Below are 18,454 nucleotides of genomic sequence, written 5' to 3' on the forward strand. Positions count from 1 at the left end.
TTACATGTGCTGAGGTTATCCAGTAGAGGGACATGGGAGGTCCACTCTGTTTAGAAACTTCATTCTGGATGCTGCATTTTAGAAAGAACACTTGTACACTAGAGGATGCCTAGGAGAGGGCATTATGGAATATTAAAGGTCTGAAACAGTGTCCCAAGAGGCAAATTTATAGAATCTGGTTGTGTGTCTTCTAGCACTTAAACTTTAGGCACACTGCTACATCTTCAAGGCCTGACATTCAATAGGTGCTCAATAAATATTTGTGGAAATGATGTTAATGGAATCCCATATATGCATTGATTTCTAAAACTTTTTTTAAAAGGTTCAACAAATTCTTGTGAATAGGAATACTTCCAATGAATAAAGGCAGACATGGCTTTGCCATCAAGAAGAACTTTGTGGTAATTAGGGATTTCAGAAGTTAGCGAAGGCTCTTGTAAATTTTGTTAATACCATATCTCCACATTCTCAGACATTTACTGAATGATCAAGAAATAGTTCTTGAAAGAATAAAAGAAGGCAATGAGTTCTCTTAGCAAGACAGTGACTTCTAAATCATTAGATATGATCAAGTGAAGGTGGAACAGCATCCATGAAGGATGGTTCTATCAAGAAGCTGTTGGCAGGCCTTTTGCACTGATAGAGAATGAACTTGCTGATTTCTGTGGTTCCTTCCAGTGCCAAGAGTTAATGACTTTAATCATCATTGTTTGTACAATACTGTTAAGCTCAGGAGAAGTTAATGGAAAGTTTTTAGAAGGGAACATAATAAATATTCAAAATAATTTGCATTGATATTTTACTCAAAAAATGAGAAATTCTGTTATTTTCCTGCATGACTGAACTACATATTTTGTCATATTTTAATTTCCCCTAAGCTGAATTAATAATAAATTCTTTTTTACTTTTTTAACTGTCAATATTAAAAGTTTTAGAAATAAATGCATACATGGAATTCATCAACATCCTTTCTGCAAGCATTTATTGAGCATCTACTGAGTGCCAGACCTTGAAGGTATGGCAGTGTGCCCAAAGTTTTACCGCCAAAGGGCACACAAAAAACAAACAATGGCTATTAAGTGGGGATAAGTACAAGGAGGAGAAACAGAGGATTATAAGTGTATTATCAAGTCTTAGGTGATTTTCCTATAAGTATCTTTAAGCATGTGACATTTGAACAGACTGTGTAGAGACAAGTAGCCAGAACTATTCAATGAGAGTCCTTTCCCAGGATTGACTAGTAATGAGCTGGTTGGTCAAGCCTTCATCCCAGTGCATTGGACTCTGAAAACTCAACTTTTCGTACAATTGGTAGCTTCTTTTTCAGTCCCCTCCCCCAGCAGAAGAGGCTACAACTTTCCCAGATTCCAAAGTGTCCAGATAATGGACATTTCTTTTTCAGAAAATGCTGCAATTAGAACCTCAGTTGACCGCCTGAAGCCCAAGCAGATTTTTTATATTTGGCCACATAATGTTTGCCTCATAGAAAGTAGGGCTGTGTCCCTTTCCTGGACCACAATGCCCAGCGATCTGGGTACCATGTAACCACTGCTTTCCTGCCCATGAATTCCAGTCTGCACCAAGTAACACCACAACTGTTCATTTCCATTTTCATGGCTTCACAGGGCTACAGAGAAAGTGAATTGTGTAAATACCTGAAGAAAGAGCATTCCAGGCAGAAGGAAGAGCCAGTATAAAGCCTCTTGGTGTGTTTAAGAAAGTGCAAGAAAGCCAATGCTGGGGGAACACAGTGAGCAAAGGAGAGAGGGACTGAAAGCGAGATGAGAGAGACCAGCAGAGTTGGGAACTTGATGGGCTGTGTGGGTCAGGGTAGGAACTGTGGCTTTTGTTCTATGTAGAATAAGAAGTTATTGGAAAATTAAGAGCAGTAGGGACATAATGTAATTTATGTTGTTAGAAAATAACTCAGACTTCTGTGAGGAAGATAAACTGTGAGTGATACAAATAGAAAGGTAGAGGCCATTTAAGAAGCCATTATAGTAATCCAGGTTAAAAAAAAAGATGGTAGCAATGACCAGTTATGGTTCCTATATAAAACCTGGCTAAACTTTGTGATTCTCAAATTCAAAAATCCCGCTGATTCTTTTGGTTTTGCTTTTTCTTTCTTTCTTTCTTTTATCTTCTTCCCTTCCCTTTTCCTTCCTTCCTTCTCTTCTTCCTTCCTTCCTTCCTTTCTTTTCCTTCCTTCCTTCCTTCCCTTCTTACTTTCTTTCCTTATTTCTTTCTTTTGAAATAACCATCTGTGTTGGTTTGAAAGGAAGTATGCCCCTTAGAAAAGCCATGTTTTAATCAGAATCCCATTTCATAAAGGCAAAATAATCCCTATTCAATACTGTATGTTTGAAACTGTAATCAGATCATCTCCCTGGATGATGTGATTTAGTCAAGAGTGGTTGTTAAACTGGATTAGATGACGACATGCCTCCACCCACATGGGTGAGCTTTGATTGGTTTCTTGGAGTCCTATAAAGGAGGAAACATTTTGGAGAATAAGAGATTCAGAGAGAGCGGAGCAGAAAGGCATAGCCACAAGAAGCAGAGTCTACCAGCCAACGATCTTTGGAGATGAAGAAGGAAAATGCCTTCTTGGGAGCTTCATGAAACAGGAAGACAGGAGAGAAAGCCAGCAGATGACGCTGTGCTCACCATGTCCCCTTCCAGCTGAGAGAGAAACCCTGAACTTCATCGGCCTTCTTGAACCAAGGTATCTTCCCCTGGATGGATGCCTTTGATTGGACATTTTCTCAGCCTTAGAACTGTAAACTAGCAACTCATTAAATTCCCCCTTTTAAAAGCCATTCCGTTTCTGGTATATTGCATTCCAGCAGCTAGCAAACTAGAACACCATCCATATTACTTTATTTTATCTATGGCATTTCTTGCTACATAGCACTTTAATACTTATGAACTCAGTATCTCTTTAAAACTGAGCAGTATCAGTGTAGACACAATTATTTCCATTTTCAATGAAGTTCAGTGTGATCAAATGAAACAGTAAAATAATAGTTACTTCATGTTCTTTCCACTGAATTGAACTCCTTAATTAATCTCCAAACAACAAGGGATTTATTATTATTCTAGGCATTGTGGAAATTACAAATAAACATGAGATACTGTTCTGAGCATATGTCTCTAGCACAAAGCAAAGAAATAAAACTTTAAATGAGAGAATATAACATTATATAGATAAGTGCCAAATTAATGTTATAGAAAATTGAAGCCCATTGATTCCATATATTGAGACTAGGAGGTAAAATTTATTTTAAAATATGAAATTCTGTATTTCAAAAATATCATAAAAGTCAAAAGCAAAAGCTATTTACAACATATATGACAGGAAAAAAGTAATCCTCTTAATGTATAAAGAGCTCTTACAAATCAATAGAAAAAAAAGATGAACAACACAATCTCAAAAATTGGCAAAAGACCTAGACAGGCAATTCAGAAAAGAAGAAATAAAAATGAACAATAGATATGTAGGGAATAAAATTTAGCCTGACTTGTAATAAAAGATCTTTAAACCACAATGAGATATTATTTTTTCACCAATAAAACCAGAAATGTTTCTCTAGTGGAAAGACCGAATGTTGACAAAGGTTTAGACAAAAGAACACTCATATGCTACTGTTTGTTAAAGTGTATCTATCAAAAAGTCTTAAAAGTGCATGTAATTTGGCATAAAACCTACATCTATGAATCAATTCTATGGAAACAATTGTGGATGGATATAATGGTTTGGTTTGAGAGATGTTCACACCAGTGTATAAGTCTGGGACCCAGAGGAAACAGATGATACACTCAGGTTAGGATTGCTCAAGGAGACCATCTTTGCAAAGGAATTAATTACAAAGAGGTGGGCTGGTACATAGTACAGGCATCATGGCCTAGCAGCTTCAAAGTTGTTACCACTCTGGGCCAGAAGGAATGAGGGGAGGGAGAATTCCATACTTCGGGCCTCCTTGAGACACAAGTAGCCTGAGGCACTGTTGCAGGAAAATTCTGCTAGGGCTACCCATAGGCTAAAACCAGTCAGAATCAGGGGACCTGGGAGCTGTTGATAGGGTCTACCCAAGTCAGTTTCCTAGGATATAGAAGACAAAGATCTGGACTGACGAAAGAAAACATTCAGCAGAGTGGCGATCTTTAAATTAGCAAAAATTTGGAAATGAAGCAAAAGTTCAACATGTAAGATTATTTAAATAAACTATTATATATCCATACAATGGAATACTATTTAGTCTTTCAAAATGATGTTGTAGAGGCAGAGTATTGAAATGTGAAGGTGTACACATTGTATTGACAAATGGAAAAAATAAAATGAAAAAAAATCCGATTAAAAAACAAAATCTTGGTTTTATTTATGAGCAAAACAAAAGCAAAATGAAGGTTTGTGTGCATGCATATGGGAAAATTTCTATAAGGAGATAATGTAATACCTTTCCACATGTAGTTCAGCCACTTATAATTCTGAGATAACAGATTTATATTTGCATAGTACATTTTTAAAACCATGATCTTTTCATGTATGTCTGGTTTAGTCTCATACAACCAAAGAAAATAACATTAGTAATTATTATTCCCCTTTCCCACAGACCATATGATGTATTCAGAGATGATACCCAGTGAGAACTGTTTATGCTGCATCATCTTAGAGTGCGAATAGAGGACTTGGCTCTGACAATGTGTGCCGAAGCACTGAAATAATTGGTATAGAGGCCAGGCAGTTGCACAAGACTTGCAAAAGCAAGAGAGAGAATGCAAGTTCAAAAGACATTAAATTTAAAGCCCATAAAGGTTGGCGCAAAGATTTTTAAATAGCACAATTTGTAAACTCTGGGCCTGATTACCTGAGAACAACGTGTTGCAACAATGTTTGGAGTTATTTTGGTAAAATTGAGGAAATTGAAAAATGATACCATATCAGAACTGATTTTAATTTATTAGTTAATAGTCAATCAATCTGTTTTGTTTCTTAAAGTGGGTACTTTCTAGAACTTATATTTGGTAAATAGCAAGGTGAGCAGATTGATTACACTAACATGTCCCTTATCTATTTAAATAGATGTCCCTCAATTCCTATATACTATTAAACCTTTGACTTTGAACTTTAGTTTTGCCTATCAATAAAGAAAAATTGGTTGTTTCAAAGCAGAGGACATTTCCTTCTGATGTTGAAGAAGGTGTTTATAAAGCAGATAGCACTTTAATTTGTGGCTAACATAAAATTATCATTTGTCCAGAACTTGCCATGCATCACACACTGCGCTAGATATTTTCCATATCTTATCTTGAGAGGTATTATTTTTTCACATTCTATAAAGGAGAAACTGAAAACAAAAATATGAATTGACTTGCCAAAAGTCACATAACTAGTTATATTTGGGGCTGAGATTCAAATCCAGATCTGTTGGATTTAGAGTCCATATACTTAAACACTATATATAATCTGCCTAAATTATGGGTAAATTTTGCAAAATTTTCAAAAAGCCCTTCTTTTTTCATTTTCTATACTGTTGTTTCTCAAACTTTAGCATATAGAGGCAGAATCACCTAAGATGTTTGCTAAGAATACAGATATTTTTACCTGTTCTCAGAAATTCCAGTACAACTGGTTCAGACTGATCCAATATCTGTTTTATCATTTAGCACCTTGCATGATTATGAAACAGGTGGTCTGAGGTTCAAAGGTGAGGAATCACCATCATTTTCTCCAAAAACAAGCCATTCATTCCATATGGGATGCTCTTCTGCCTCTTATTTTCCTTTTCAGCTGTTATTTTATGTATTGATTTCTTCATGGAATCATTTCCAACTCTTTTAAGAATACTTACTTCCAAATTCCTCCATGGTCCTGTCCTTGTTTGCCAGAGCTGCTATGGCAAATACCACACAATGAGTTGGCTTAAGCAACAGAATATTGGCTCACAGTTTTAGAAACCCGTGTCCAGAATCAAGACATCTTGATCCTGTAGTTGGTAGCATTCTGGTGCTGGCAGTCGTCTGTCACACGGTGTTCTAGTTTGCTAGCTGCCAGAATGCAATATACCAGAAACAGAATGGCTTTTAAAAAGGGGAATTTAGTAAATTGCTAGTTTATAGTTCTAAGGCTGAGAAAATGTCCCAATTAAAACAAGTCTATAGAAATGTCAATCTAAGGCATCCATTCAGGGAAAGATACCTTGGTTCAAGAAGGCTGATGAAGTTCAGGGTTTCTCTCTCAAGTGGAAGGGCATGTGGCAAGCACAGTCGGAGTTTCTCTCTCATCTGGAAAGGCACATGGTGAACACGGCATCATCTGCTAGCTTCTCCTCCTGGCTTCCTGTCTCATGAAGCTCCCGGGGAGGCATTTTTCTTCTTCATTTCCGAAGGTTGCTAGCTGGTGGGCTCTCTGCTTCTTGTGGCTGTGTCGTTCTATTCTCTCAGAATCTCTCTCATTCTCCAAAATGTTTCCTCTTTTATAGGACTCCAGAAACTAATCAATACCCACCCAAAGGGTGGAGACACACCTCCAGCTAATCCAGCCTAACGACCACTCTCGATTACATCACATGTCCAGGGAGATGATCTAATTACAGTTTCAAACATACAATACTGAATAGGGATTAGAAGAAATGGCTGCCTTTACAAAATGGGATTAGGATTAAAACATGGCTTTTCTAGGGTACATACATCATTTCAAACCAGCACACCCAGACAACAACCTCTCTCTCCTTGTGCCTGTTTTCTTGATTCTATCTGTGGCTTTCTCTGACTTCTCACTTCTCCATCTTCTGACTTCTCTGACCACATCTAAATTTCCTCACTTTATAAGGCCTTCAGTAATACAAATGAAGACTTACCCTCATTCAATGTGGTCATACCTTAACTAATAATAACATCTTCAAAAAAGGTACTGCTTGCAAATTAGTCCACACCCACAGGAACATGGATTAATATTAAGAATATATTTGAAAATTATAGGTAGATTAGATGCAAACTTGTCACCAGACAAAGGCCATGGATTCTTCTGCCCAACGTGCTCAATAATCAATTTCTGAAACACTGGGGTTTCACAGAGAGAGTTTATTTCTATACATGTAGTAGGAGAGCAGGCTCTCCTACTCTTCTAGTATGGTCCAGAATCTGTCTCCTTAAACTGCAGTAATTCGGGTAGTTTAATTAGAGAAAAGGTGGGCAGGGTTTAGGATAATGAGTACAGTGGTCCCAGATGATGTAATTACAGGTGATCTCATTATGGAGCATGCACAGATTGATTCCATGCTTCCTCACTGCATATACGAAAGAAAATGGTAGAACAGGGTATAACTTGTAAGTTAAAGCCTAAACTACTGCACATGTCAGGTGGGCCCACTTAGGTTAAATCCAGTTTCGGTCATCAAGATAATTTAGGATTTGGAGTGGATTCATTCCAGATGGACCCAAGACCCTTCATTAACAGCCATCTTAAGTGATTACAAGATTTTAAAGTTGAAAAACTGGATACCTAGGTACAGATGAAGGTTAGTCACAAGATTTTTACAATTGCAAGGGCAGAAAGAAGAAAAGGAATGTACAATCATTATCAGAGCTCAAGGCTGTGGCTGGATTACAGTTCAGAGATTTCAGGTATTTTCCTGTCTACTCCAATATTCCAGAAAGCAAAAAGGGATATTTATATAGTGATTCACTAATCAAAATCATCCCTTAAATCCTGATTTCTCAGTTACAAACTATGACCTAGAAGGTAGACATGGATAGCTGAGAGACAAGAGAAATGCAGTAAAACTGGATGAAACCAGGCTATAAATGTTAGCTATCGAGGTAGAATTTCATATTAAGTGAAGAAAGAAGGTTACAAAAGGTTAAGTATATTGAGGTACCATTTTTTTTAGAAATTAAAAATAAATCATACCAAAGAACAGTTGCTGATAGAATTGGTTACTAATTTTGTAGGCAAAATGGCCCTGATTTGAGAAACCAATTTTATTCTGTGAAATTTGTGAATGCCATGAAAAATAAACTTTGGTTATTTTCATTGATGTCAGATTTTGGCTCAGATTGAAGTGAAATAGTCTACTTTAGGATGGGTGGTGGTGGTGATGGGAGGGAAATATGATGAATTTCCTGTCTCTGGAACATTACAAACCAAGAGTGAAGGGCCACTCTGATGTTCTGTAAAAAGACTTTAGGAAAATGGGCAAGATGCCTTTATCTGTGTTATTTTTATTAATATTTTAAAAGAGAGTCAAAATGCTATCGTTTAATGATAGGTAGTTTGCATATCGTAGGTGTAAAATCAGGACATAGTGTAAAGGATGGAGCATAGGCTTTGGAGCTACAGAGAACTGGTGAAAATTCCTAAATCTCTACTTATTAGCAAGGTGACAATAGGCAAATTACTTAATCTTTTTGACCATCCATATCTCATCTGTAGAAAAGTAGTATAATAACACTACTTTTCAGTATGCTCAGGATAACCTGACAGAATTTATGTGAATTTATGTATGGTGGCTGATACATTTAAGCATTTAAAACATATATAATTACAATGTATACTTACAATATGAAAATACAATGCTGAAGAAATGATCCAGGCATTTGGGAGTTGGAGTAAAGGGCTTTTAATTCTTTCTGAAGGCTAAAAATCTATGATAATAATACATATCATGAAAAAAGAAAATATAATAAAGTTCAGACTTCGTCACAATAACATTTGCTACATTAGCACATGCTTCACATTTCGGCTTCCCTATGGAGTTTGGTGAGATTTTCAGCTGCACCCTCTTCCCAGTCTCATTTTATTTTTTATTTGGTTGTTGTCTTTTTGAAAAAGAAAAGTCTGGTTGTGTTGATTATCTCTTATTACTTTCAAATAAGAGCATGCTTTCATTTACTGAAATTAGATCCCCATTCACAGCTTTGGCACACTCTGGGCTTTTTCTTCTCCAGAGAGCTTAGGGGCTGTTAGATGGTGCACAGTTGGAAATTGGTGGCATTGAGTTGCTGCCAAAGCTGGCAGACCTTTAAGATGGCATCTGGTGACCTTTTTGCTGAGCCCTCTGGGTCCTCCATTTGAGATTTTATGTTCTCAGCAGGGGTGTAATCCAAATCAAATGTGAGATCTAGTGAGTTGGAGTTACATGGGAGGTGGAGCGATGGGGGATCCCTACATTGCTTTAGGCAGAAGATGCTACTAGATGCCCTTGCAATGTTCCTTCCTAACCCTGAGACTCTAAGCTCTAGTAGAGGGTGGCACTAAAGGGCTGGTTTGCAGGAAAAGCCCAGTGTGAGAGAGGGGACAATTGAACAGTTTTCTCCTCATTTGTTTATCATCCAGCAACCCGGTAATCTTCCCTAATTGCACTAGCTCTTGTATGGCACTAAATTCTTCGCAGCATCCCTGGGAGCAGCAGCTGAGGTCGGAAGTACATATGTGAAGCTGGCTGGGTCTTGCTCCAAGATAATATTGATGACAATTTTTTTTTTTACTTCTTTTGAAATGGCAAATTTCTATTCCCGGTAATGTAGGTAGATAGCACACTAAATAGAAGAAGGAACTGTGAGTTTGTGAACAACATAACAACCAATGTGTGTTGTTTGTGTTAACGACAGGCACATGCTGTTTCTCAGCTGGGGAGTCATTTTCATGATAATTTTTAAAGTGCTATGTATTTTTTTAAAAATCAGCTTTTATTTTGAACAGATTTAACAGATTATTTTTGGTTTTACATCTACTGTGGCTGTTTTAACAGACAGGCAGATAAATTTCACATTTCTTGGACAATTTTGTATTGAGACTTTCCACAAAAGGATTCTGAAGGTAATTAAAGCAAAGGTTATAATAAATCTCCCTTGCCTTTGTCCAGAGGAGTTAACTCCCTGCCTGTGGCAATTTTTGTCTTAAAATCCTGCATTTCCTGCTAAGCTTGCCTTCTTCTCTACTTTGTGCTCCTCACAATGTCCAAAACTTCCACATATCCTGCCCTGATTCCACATACAGTGGCGTGAATGCTTAGGAGCTGAGGTTCTACAATCCAGGAGGCTTGAAATTCTGGCTCCGCTGCTGAAAAGCTGTGTAGACTTGTACAAATCACCTGAACACACTCAGCCTTAATTTCCTCATCCTATAAGATTCATTTGAGGATTAAATAATGTATGTAAATGGCTTATAGTGTCACTATCATATAGTTAAATGCTCAATAATGCTATTATTTCTGTAATCCTTGCAGATCATCTTTATTTCTCTTTCATATGAACTCCAAATAGCACTGATTCTTTCTGACATTCACTTTCCATTTACGTGTATCCTAATTCAGTATGTTTTGTATTGTTTATGTAAATTTTATACCAATTTATTTTAATACTTTGTAGAAATGTATCTATATATGCAGAAAAACACACAGCATAATTACACAGTCTACTGAATATTCACAAATGTTATACACGCATGCAACAAAAACCCAGATCAACACACAGAATAGTAGCAGTATTCCAGAAGATTCCCCCCTCAGGCTTCATTTCAGTCTCTACCCCTATTCCCTCTACCAAAGTTAACCACTATCCTGACTTCTAGAAGCAAGTTTATTCCAGTTTTTAACTTTTTTGTTTGTGTTATTCTTGGACAGCCAAATGAACTTTAAATATCTTGTGGGCAGAGACCATATATTACATCTTTCACTCTTTGCAAGGACTATTGTGTACATATATACTCTCCTAATAGTCGCCTCTTGTTCATGGTCATTTAGCTGCACCTGTCTGGCAGAGCTGCATCCTTGGATGAGTGCCAGTATCTGCTTTCTTTGTATTTCCACCAAGGCCCACCAAGGCACTCCTAGGCGACAGCATGCTCCCTCTCAAACTGATGTGCAAACATTTATGGTCTCCAGCATTAAGTGTTACTCAATTGTGTCTGGCCAAACTCTTATTTTCTCGTCCGCTCTCTTTTCTACCCTTCCTAAGAACTTTTTCAAACTGTCTGTCCTTGTTTCAATCTCTACAACTCTTTCCCCCATGAGACCTAACAGGTAACTATATTTTATATATTAGAGAGAAAATCCGAACTATAAACAAATTGATCAAACCATTGTCACCAGAAATACAAATGCGCCTATATCCTCACCCATTTCCCTACTGCCCTACTCCAAGGTTTCATTTTTTAATCTGTGCTCTCAGTGATATCTCATCTCACTTTGCCAGGGTTCATTTTAGTTCATCAATTATATCTTCTCCTTTTCTCCAGCCCAGATGGCTCTTTGCCATTGGCATCTAAATGTGTCACAGTCCCTGAAACCCTAGTCACCACTCCATTTCTCTTTCCTCCTGTAGCCAAACTTCTGCATAGAGGTCTTTATACTTCCGGTCTTCAATGTCTTAACCTCCCCTCTTTCCTCGACCCATTTTAATGTAGCTTCTGCTTTCATTACACTGAAATTCCTCTTACTGAGACTTCTAAGCAGTATTTTATGGCTAAATCCTGTGGACACTTTTCAGAACTAACCTTTCTAAGCAGCTTTAGACACTGTGGATGATGCCCTCTCTCTGGAAGCATGCTCTTCACTTTGCTGCAAAGATCCCTTTCTCCTTGTTTTCCTCCTACTTTCTTGGGAATTTCTTTTCAATCTCCTTTTATGGTTTTTCTTCCCTCTTTAAATGTAGGGTTTTATCAGAGTTCTTTCCTAGGCCTTGTTTCCTTCTCAGACCACCAATGTTCTCTTAGTTTTCCAGGCTGCTATCACAAATACCACACAATGAGGTGGCTTAAACAACAAGCACTTATTAGCATACGGTTCAGAGTACCGAAGTCCAACATCAAGATATCAGCACGGCTTGCTTTATTCCCAAAGACTGTAGCATTCTGGTGTTGGCTGTGGGCAATCTTTGTGTTCCTCCACTTTGTAGTCATATATAGCAATCTCCTTTCTTTTCTTTTGCTCTTCCAGTTTTCTGCTGACTTCCTGCTGCTCCCCTGGCCAGCTCTGACCCTGGCTTCCATTTTCTTTTCTTTATAATGCCCCTGTAAATCCAGATTAAGGCCCATCCTGCTTCAGTTGGCAACACCTTAACTAAAAATAATATCCTAAAAAAGGACTTATTTACAATGGGTTCACACAAAGATGTGGATTAAAGGTTAAGAATATGTCTAAATTGGGGTTCGTAATTCACCCTACCACAACTACCAAGAGGATTAACGATACACTCAAATCATTGTCTATGGCTTGGTTTTATTCAAATCAACAGGTATTGTAGCAGTTGCATTATGCTCAGATAACGTGACGTGCTTTAAATTTGAAACTTTTCCATTGTGTCAACAATGGAATAATGGAAATAAATAATGTACATAAAACATTTACAGAATGTCTTCTAAGCATTAGAAGGCATAACTATTTCATTTTTCTCATACAGAAAGTTTAGAATATAATTTTACAAGATATAATATAATATAACATAATATAATACGATGCAATATAATACCTTGACTTCTATCACCCAAAGATACTTATTGTCAGTTTATTTTTAGATTTAATACATATTCTCACTCATAAATGCACACATTACATACAAGCATTTTACATAGTTAAAATATGAATGGATTCATATTTTAATGGATTCATAACATTTTGTCATATCAGCATAGAATAAGAAATTCAATCAGTCCACCTATTACTAAATATTTAATTTCTAAGTTTTCTTCTTTTGCGTCTTTTCCTTAATAAACACCCTTAAAAATAGATTTACTAGGTTAAGTAGTTTGAACAACCGGTTGACTCTTAATATGTGTTGTCAGGTCATCTACTCTAAGAATTAATTCTATTCAGTTGGTCCTTAGTACTTAAGATTCTTATTTTCAAAGAGGTTTGCTATGTGTATAATGATGCCTTATTTATATTTTTATTTGAAATCCTTTAGTTATTAAAAAAAGCTTGAACATTTTTTGTGTGTGCTATTTTTATTCCTTTGAATCATTCCTGTAGATTCTTTTCTTTTCTTTTCTTGTTTTCTATTTAACATTAAACCTCAATGGAGGACTGATAATGAAGAAAAATGAGGCAATCAAGAAAGGACTTAGAGTAGGGGGAGCCGCGGTGGTTCAGCAGGCAAGAATGCTTGCCTGCCATGCCAAAGGACCCAGGTTCGATTCCTGGTGCCTGCCCATGTCAAAAAAAAGAAAGGACTTAGAGTAGAACTGAGACTGGTAAACTGATTTGACTTTCCTCTTTTTCTAGTTGCAAAGACTGAAAATCTCTGTTAGGTTCGTAATTAAGTGATGACCTTTAGGATTCAGTTTGGACACCACCGTTACTCAAAGTACGGGCTGTGAAGCAGATGAATGGGTTATCTGCATGAGTACGAAGAAGAGGGTAGGGGAAAGATAAAGGTGGAGAAGATCACAACCTGGCCTCCCTGTGGCAATGATCTTCAGACAAGTAACCAATGTTTACTTGTACATTCCACCATGCTGTTACCACTGTTCAGACCACCAGACTAACATCTTCCATTTCCTAGGCTAGTCTAGAGCATATATAGTCTGCCTTGTGAGTAACAAAGTGCAAAACTGTTTCTTCACAGCAAGGAGAATGAGAACTTGAAGACACAAGCTCAAACAGCAGTCCAGAAACCAGTGACTGGTAAATTAAGGCGGATGAGCAGAGACCCCCTGGCTCCCACTGACCCCACTGATCACCAAATCGATTATAACCCAGATGGTATAGAAAAGAGCAAGAAGCCAGGAAACAACCAAAAGCCCATCCTTACAGGAGCAGGCAGTAGCAGATTTCTGGATGTCAAAGTGAGTGACAAAAACACCAGAACTTTTCTTAGTAATTTGCTAGAAAAATTCAGAGTTAGGATGAAAACACAGGTCCACACAAACAAATACTTTATAAATGGCTATGAATATATTCTTCATAAGATAGAACTTGGACTCAAAGTTTTTCAGTCTGAAAAGGAAGCTTAACTTCATTTTGTATGTTATGTCTTTGCTGACCACAAACTGAGTTTGTCAACCTACTGTACCTGTGGGTGCTTCGCTACTGAAAAATGGCTCAGTGATACAATGAATTGTCACTGTGCATGCAAATTTGGAGTGGGCTGGGGGATGGAGCTGTCTGCTTTAACAGTACAGGAAGAGATCATTCAATTTCAAAATGCGATGCATCCTTGTCCATATGTCAGACTATTATAAGCTCAAAATACTCTTGATAGAAATAGATATCATTGCACTCTAAGATCAGCCAAACACTCCATAGCAAACTAATTTGATAATGATGAATCTAAATGACCAGTAACTTGTAATTAAAAAGCATGAATAGCAGCAATTGAAAACTAGATCTAAATCAAGGCAAAACTAATGATTCATTGATAACAAAGTACCATTTTCAAAAATTGCTGAAACTGCAATTAAACAGATACATAGAGTAGGAGTTCTGCATTGCTGCCAAGCATTAAGTGACAGCCAGATATTTTAGTAGAATACTGAATTAGAGTCTGCAGTAAACTCTAACATAACTATTTTTAGATTATAATTTTAATATTCCTTACTAAATCACTCAGATACTAGCAAGTTTTTAGTCATATGAGAAAATGAAAGCCTATGGACTTGTGATCTTTTGCCCATAGAACTGTGGAAAGAAATGAGATTTGGGAGCAGTTAAAAGGCCACCAGTTGGGCGGGCCGCGGTGGCTCAGCGGGCAAAGTGCTTGCCTGCTATGCCGGAGGACCTCGGTTCGATTCCCGGCCCCACCCCATGTAACAAAAAAACGGAGAAACAGAATACAATAAAACAAGAAAATGTTTAAAAATGTTTCCCTTTCCTCCTTCCTTCCTTCCTTCTATCCTTCCTTCCTTCTCTCTGTCTTTCCTTTAAAAAAAAAAAAAAAAAAAAAAAAGGCCACCAGTTGTGCCCAGATTATACTCTATAAGGTGTAGTTGAACTCTGAAGTCCAGAAATAATAGTGACTTGCCCCAAATATTAGTAGAACAGCTGAAGGTGGCTCTCTGACCTCATCATCCCCATTTAATGTCTTCTTTCTGCTTGCCCATGATAATCTTTGAATTTAGGGTCTGGATGGAGCAGGAGATAATGAATCTACAGAGGTAAAATGATCTATTATGGGCTTCCAAAGACCTCTGAATGTTTTCCCTAATTTCAGCTCTTGCATTAATATATTTATTGGTATTGTTGTTACTCCCCCAGCATAAACTTGGCAATAATACTCAAATCAGAAAACACTATTATTGACTAGTTGCTTTCAGATAAATATTTTCATTTTCTCCTTGAAATAAGCCTTATGAGGGAGGTGCCATTGTAGTTGCAACTGACAAAAGTTTGATGGTGTAAGTGCTATTACTTACAAGTGTGGGGATAAAATATTTATCTATATTATTTTTTGTCTGTGCTTAAACATTTTATTGATCTTTCTAAATCTAAAATATTATATAATCATGTGGCAATCTTGGAAAGTGGGGGAGAATATAAATAAGAAGAAAATAAGTCTCTGCCAAAGAAAACTGTTAGCATAGACATCAATTTCTTTCCTTTCTTTCCTCCCTGCATAGACATGCAGAATGAAATACACTTCATTACCCTGCTTGATTTACTTCATATCAAGAATTACCCTTTGATATTAAAAAATTAATCCTAAGCCTCATCTTCTGTGGTTCCGTTCTAAACACTTTACATATAGTAACTAATTGACTACTCCCAAGGACCCAATAGGTAGGAACACTTTCTATGTCCAGTCCATGGATGAGATAACTTAGAAACACAGTGGTCAGTGCCAGATCATAAAGCTGGGAGGTGGCAAGGCCACAATTCAGGCCCCGGCTCTACGTCCTTCATCACCAAACTGTATTCATTCCTTTATATGACTACAACATGGTTAATTTTTAAAAAGTCCTTCTTGATGGACTTTTAGGTCATATCCACTTTGATCTTATAAGTAAAAGTCTGTTTCTGGACACTTCTCATGCGCATCAAGCTGCCCATTTCTGCCGTGGACCATAATGATCGGTAGAAAGTTTATCAGGTGAAGGATTCTTGGGCCTTTATGACACAGCTCGCTTCTTTGCTAGCTCTCTCGTACCAGGGGGAGATGATTTGCCCTTCGCCTCCCAGAACTCAATGAGGTTCCTCGTGGGAGGCTCCGTGGGGCTAACACTTAGCTACCAAACACAGGACGGCCTCATGGGAGGTGTGGGGAGTGACTAATTGGTTCTGTCTGCCAGGTGTGCGGTGCTGGCCTGCCAGATGGCAGCCACAGTTGCCTAGTACAGAGACCCTCATTACCACCTTCACTAAGTGGCAAATGGAATCCTGCTGCAGATAAAGAAGCAACTGAATCAGAACTCCTACTAGATCCTTATCCCTCACACATAGATGAAAATAAGCTTTCCTGCCTGGGACGTAGCAGGCAATCTGGACTGGCTGAATTTGTTCCAAAAGAGAGGTTTTTGATAAAGATTGAGCCAACATGGGGGAGGATGAGCAAGTGCGAAACTCCTTTCCAAATTATAGATCAAATTTGAAGAAGATGCTCAGTAGGAGGTAAATAAAGCTGGAAATATTAAGAGAATCAATAGTTTCATGTTACATGAGATCAGCAAGAGGTCCTAGAAATTGACAAATATAAACTTTCATTTCATAAATCAAGAATGAGAGGCCCAGGGGACTTACATTATTTGTCCAAGTCCCTCCAAGAAAAAAAAAAAACCTGGCTCCCCTGACTATCAGCCCTACTATCATTTTGCTCCCAAAATCCACTCCTTAAGGGTAAGTTTTTGAAAATACAAATATTGTTTATATAGTTTCCCAGAAGCATCAGCTCTTCTCTCAGAAAATTTAAAAGAATGTGTGACTAGCAACAAAGCCAGTAGCACAGTTTCAAAAATAAAATTAGAATGTGCTTTTTGCATCTGGCAACATGAAAATGGAAGTGTTAGTGCTTTAATTTTAATAATTATGACAGTTGATTTGTACAGTGTGTTCTTGTCAAAGTCCTTTTGCATGCTTTATCCTGTTTGTTCTCCACAATAGCCCAGTGCAGTAAGTAGAGGCAGATGTTATCCCCATGTTATTGACGAATAGACAGATGCCAAGGACAATTCCACTTGGATGTGCATAAGCAGTTCAGATTCAATATATTCAGCATAGAACCTTTGTTCCTGCTCTTTCTTCTCCCTGTGGTCTGCATCTCACAGCATGACCCCACCACTCTCCCCGCTGCACAAGCAAGAAACCCTGGCATCAAACTTTCCCCATTTATCTCCCCAACTCTTATATCTAGTCAACCACTGAGTCCTTTAAGTTCTATCTCCTTCCTGTTTCTCAAAAATATTCTCTCTTCTGTTTCCTCTTTAACCTTACCATGACTAGATGATTTCAACTATCGTCAAACTGGCTTTCCTGTCTCTAAGCTTCTCTCTTTGTTTTGGGCAGCTATTGGGAAAATACTGCCATGTAACAAATCATTCCAGTATTCAATTGGTTACATCAATAATCATTCATTATCACATTTACATATAAGCTTTACTTATCTCAGTTGGGCTTGGCTATTAGGTCTGTTCTGTGTTTTCTTAATGTTCTAAATTCATTGGACTCCTGAAGACATGTACTTCTCATCATGATAGCCACACTGCAAGAGGACAAGCCAGCCTATATTTCAAGTCTTTGTGTCATGTCCACTAAAATCTCACTGTCTAAAGCAGGTCACATGGTCAAAACTAATATCAATGGGACAAGGAGATATATAACATCTCTTGCAGGAAGGAATTCAAAACCATGTGGCAAAAGTCATGAATATAAGAAGGGAAAATCTGAGAAAAAATGAGAACAATGGCACGATCCATCACCCCCTCCAAACTCTTCTATATTTTCCAATCATAAGTTATTTTCAAAACATGCATTTGATCAAGTCTAATGCCTACTTTAAACTCTTCAAACTCATTGTTAGACTCCATTTCCTTAGTAGCAAGTTCAAACTCTTTGACATGGTTTACCTTTCCAGCCTCAATTGTTGTGGTGGTTTGAAACAGAATGATCCCAGAAAAAACATGTTCTTAAATTTAATGCATTCCTGTGGGTGTGACTTCATTGTAAGTAAGTATTTGCTTTAGCACCTTAGGAAGCAAAAACAACGGTCTACTCTCCAGTCTCCATCTTTCATTAATCTGATTTCTTGTCCAAGTAGAGTTCTGTTCACTTTTTATTTCCCATCCTTTGCACAGAATATTCCTTCTGTATGAGATGCTCTTCCCTCCATCTTCATTGAATTAACTCCTAATCATACTTGGATCTCAGCTTAGTTATCAGTTCTACCAGGAAGCATCATTGTTTGATCTCCAAGACTGAGCCTACTGCTTTCTTAGTGTATTTCTAAATCAATCTGTGCATGTCCCATGGTGCTTGTTGCCATATTATTAAAATAGGCTGGTTTTTTTGTCTGCTTCCCCAAATCT

The 18,454-nt window shown here is 37.5% G+C and overlaps 1 protein-coding gene across 1 annotated transcript in view; it reads left to right on the top strand.

The window, feature by feature from the left end:
• Window positions 1-18,454, top strand: part of C2H1orf87 (chromosome 2 C1orf87 homolog) — an 80,676-nt gene that overhangs the window by 5,940 nt on the left and 56,282 nt on the right. The window contains exon 3 of the mRNA XM_077149472.1: window positions 13,567-13,786. Within this exon, the coding sequence (XP_077005587.1) occupies window positions 13,567-13,786 (220 nt within the window). The remainder of the gene's footprint in view (window positions 1-13,566; window positions 13,787-18,454) is intronic.

The sequence above is a fragment of the Tamandua tetradactyla genome, chromosome 2 (assembly GCF_023851605.1).
Source record: "Tamandua tetradactyla isolate mTamTet1 chromosome 2, mTamTet1.pri, whole genome shotgun sequence".
In the NCBI taxonomy this organism is placed as follows: Eukaryota; Metazoa; Chordata; class Mammalia; order Pilosa; family Myrmecophagidae; genus Tamandua; species Tamandua tetradactyla.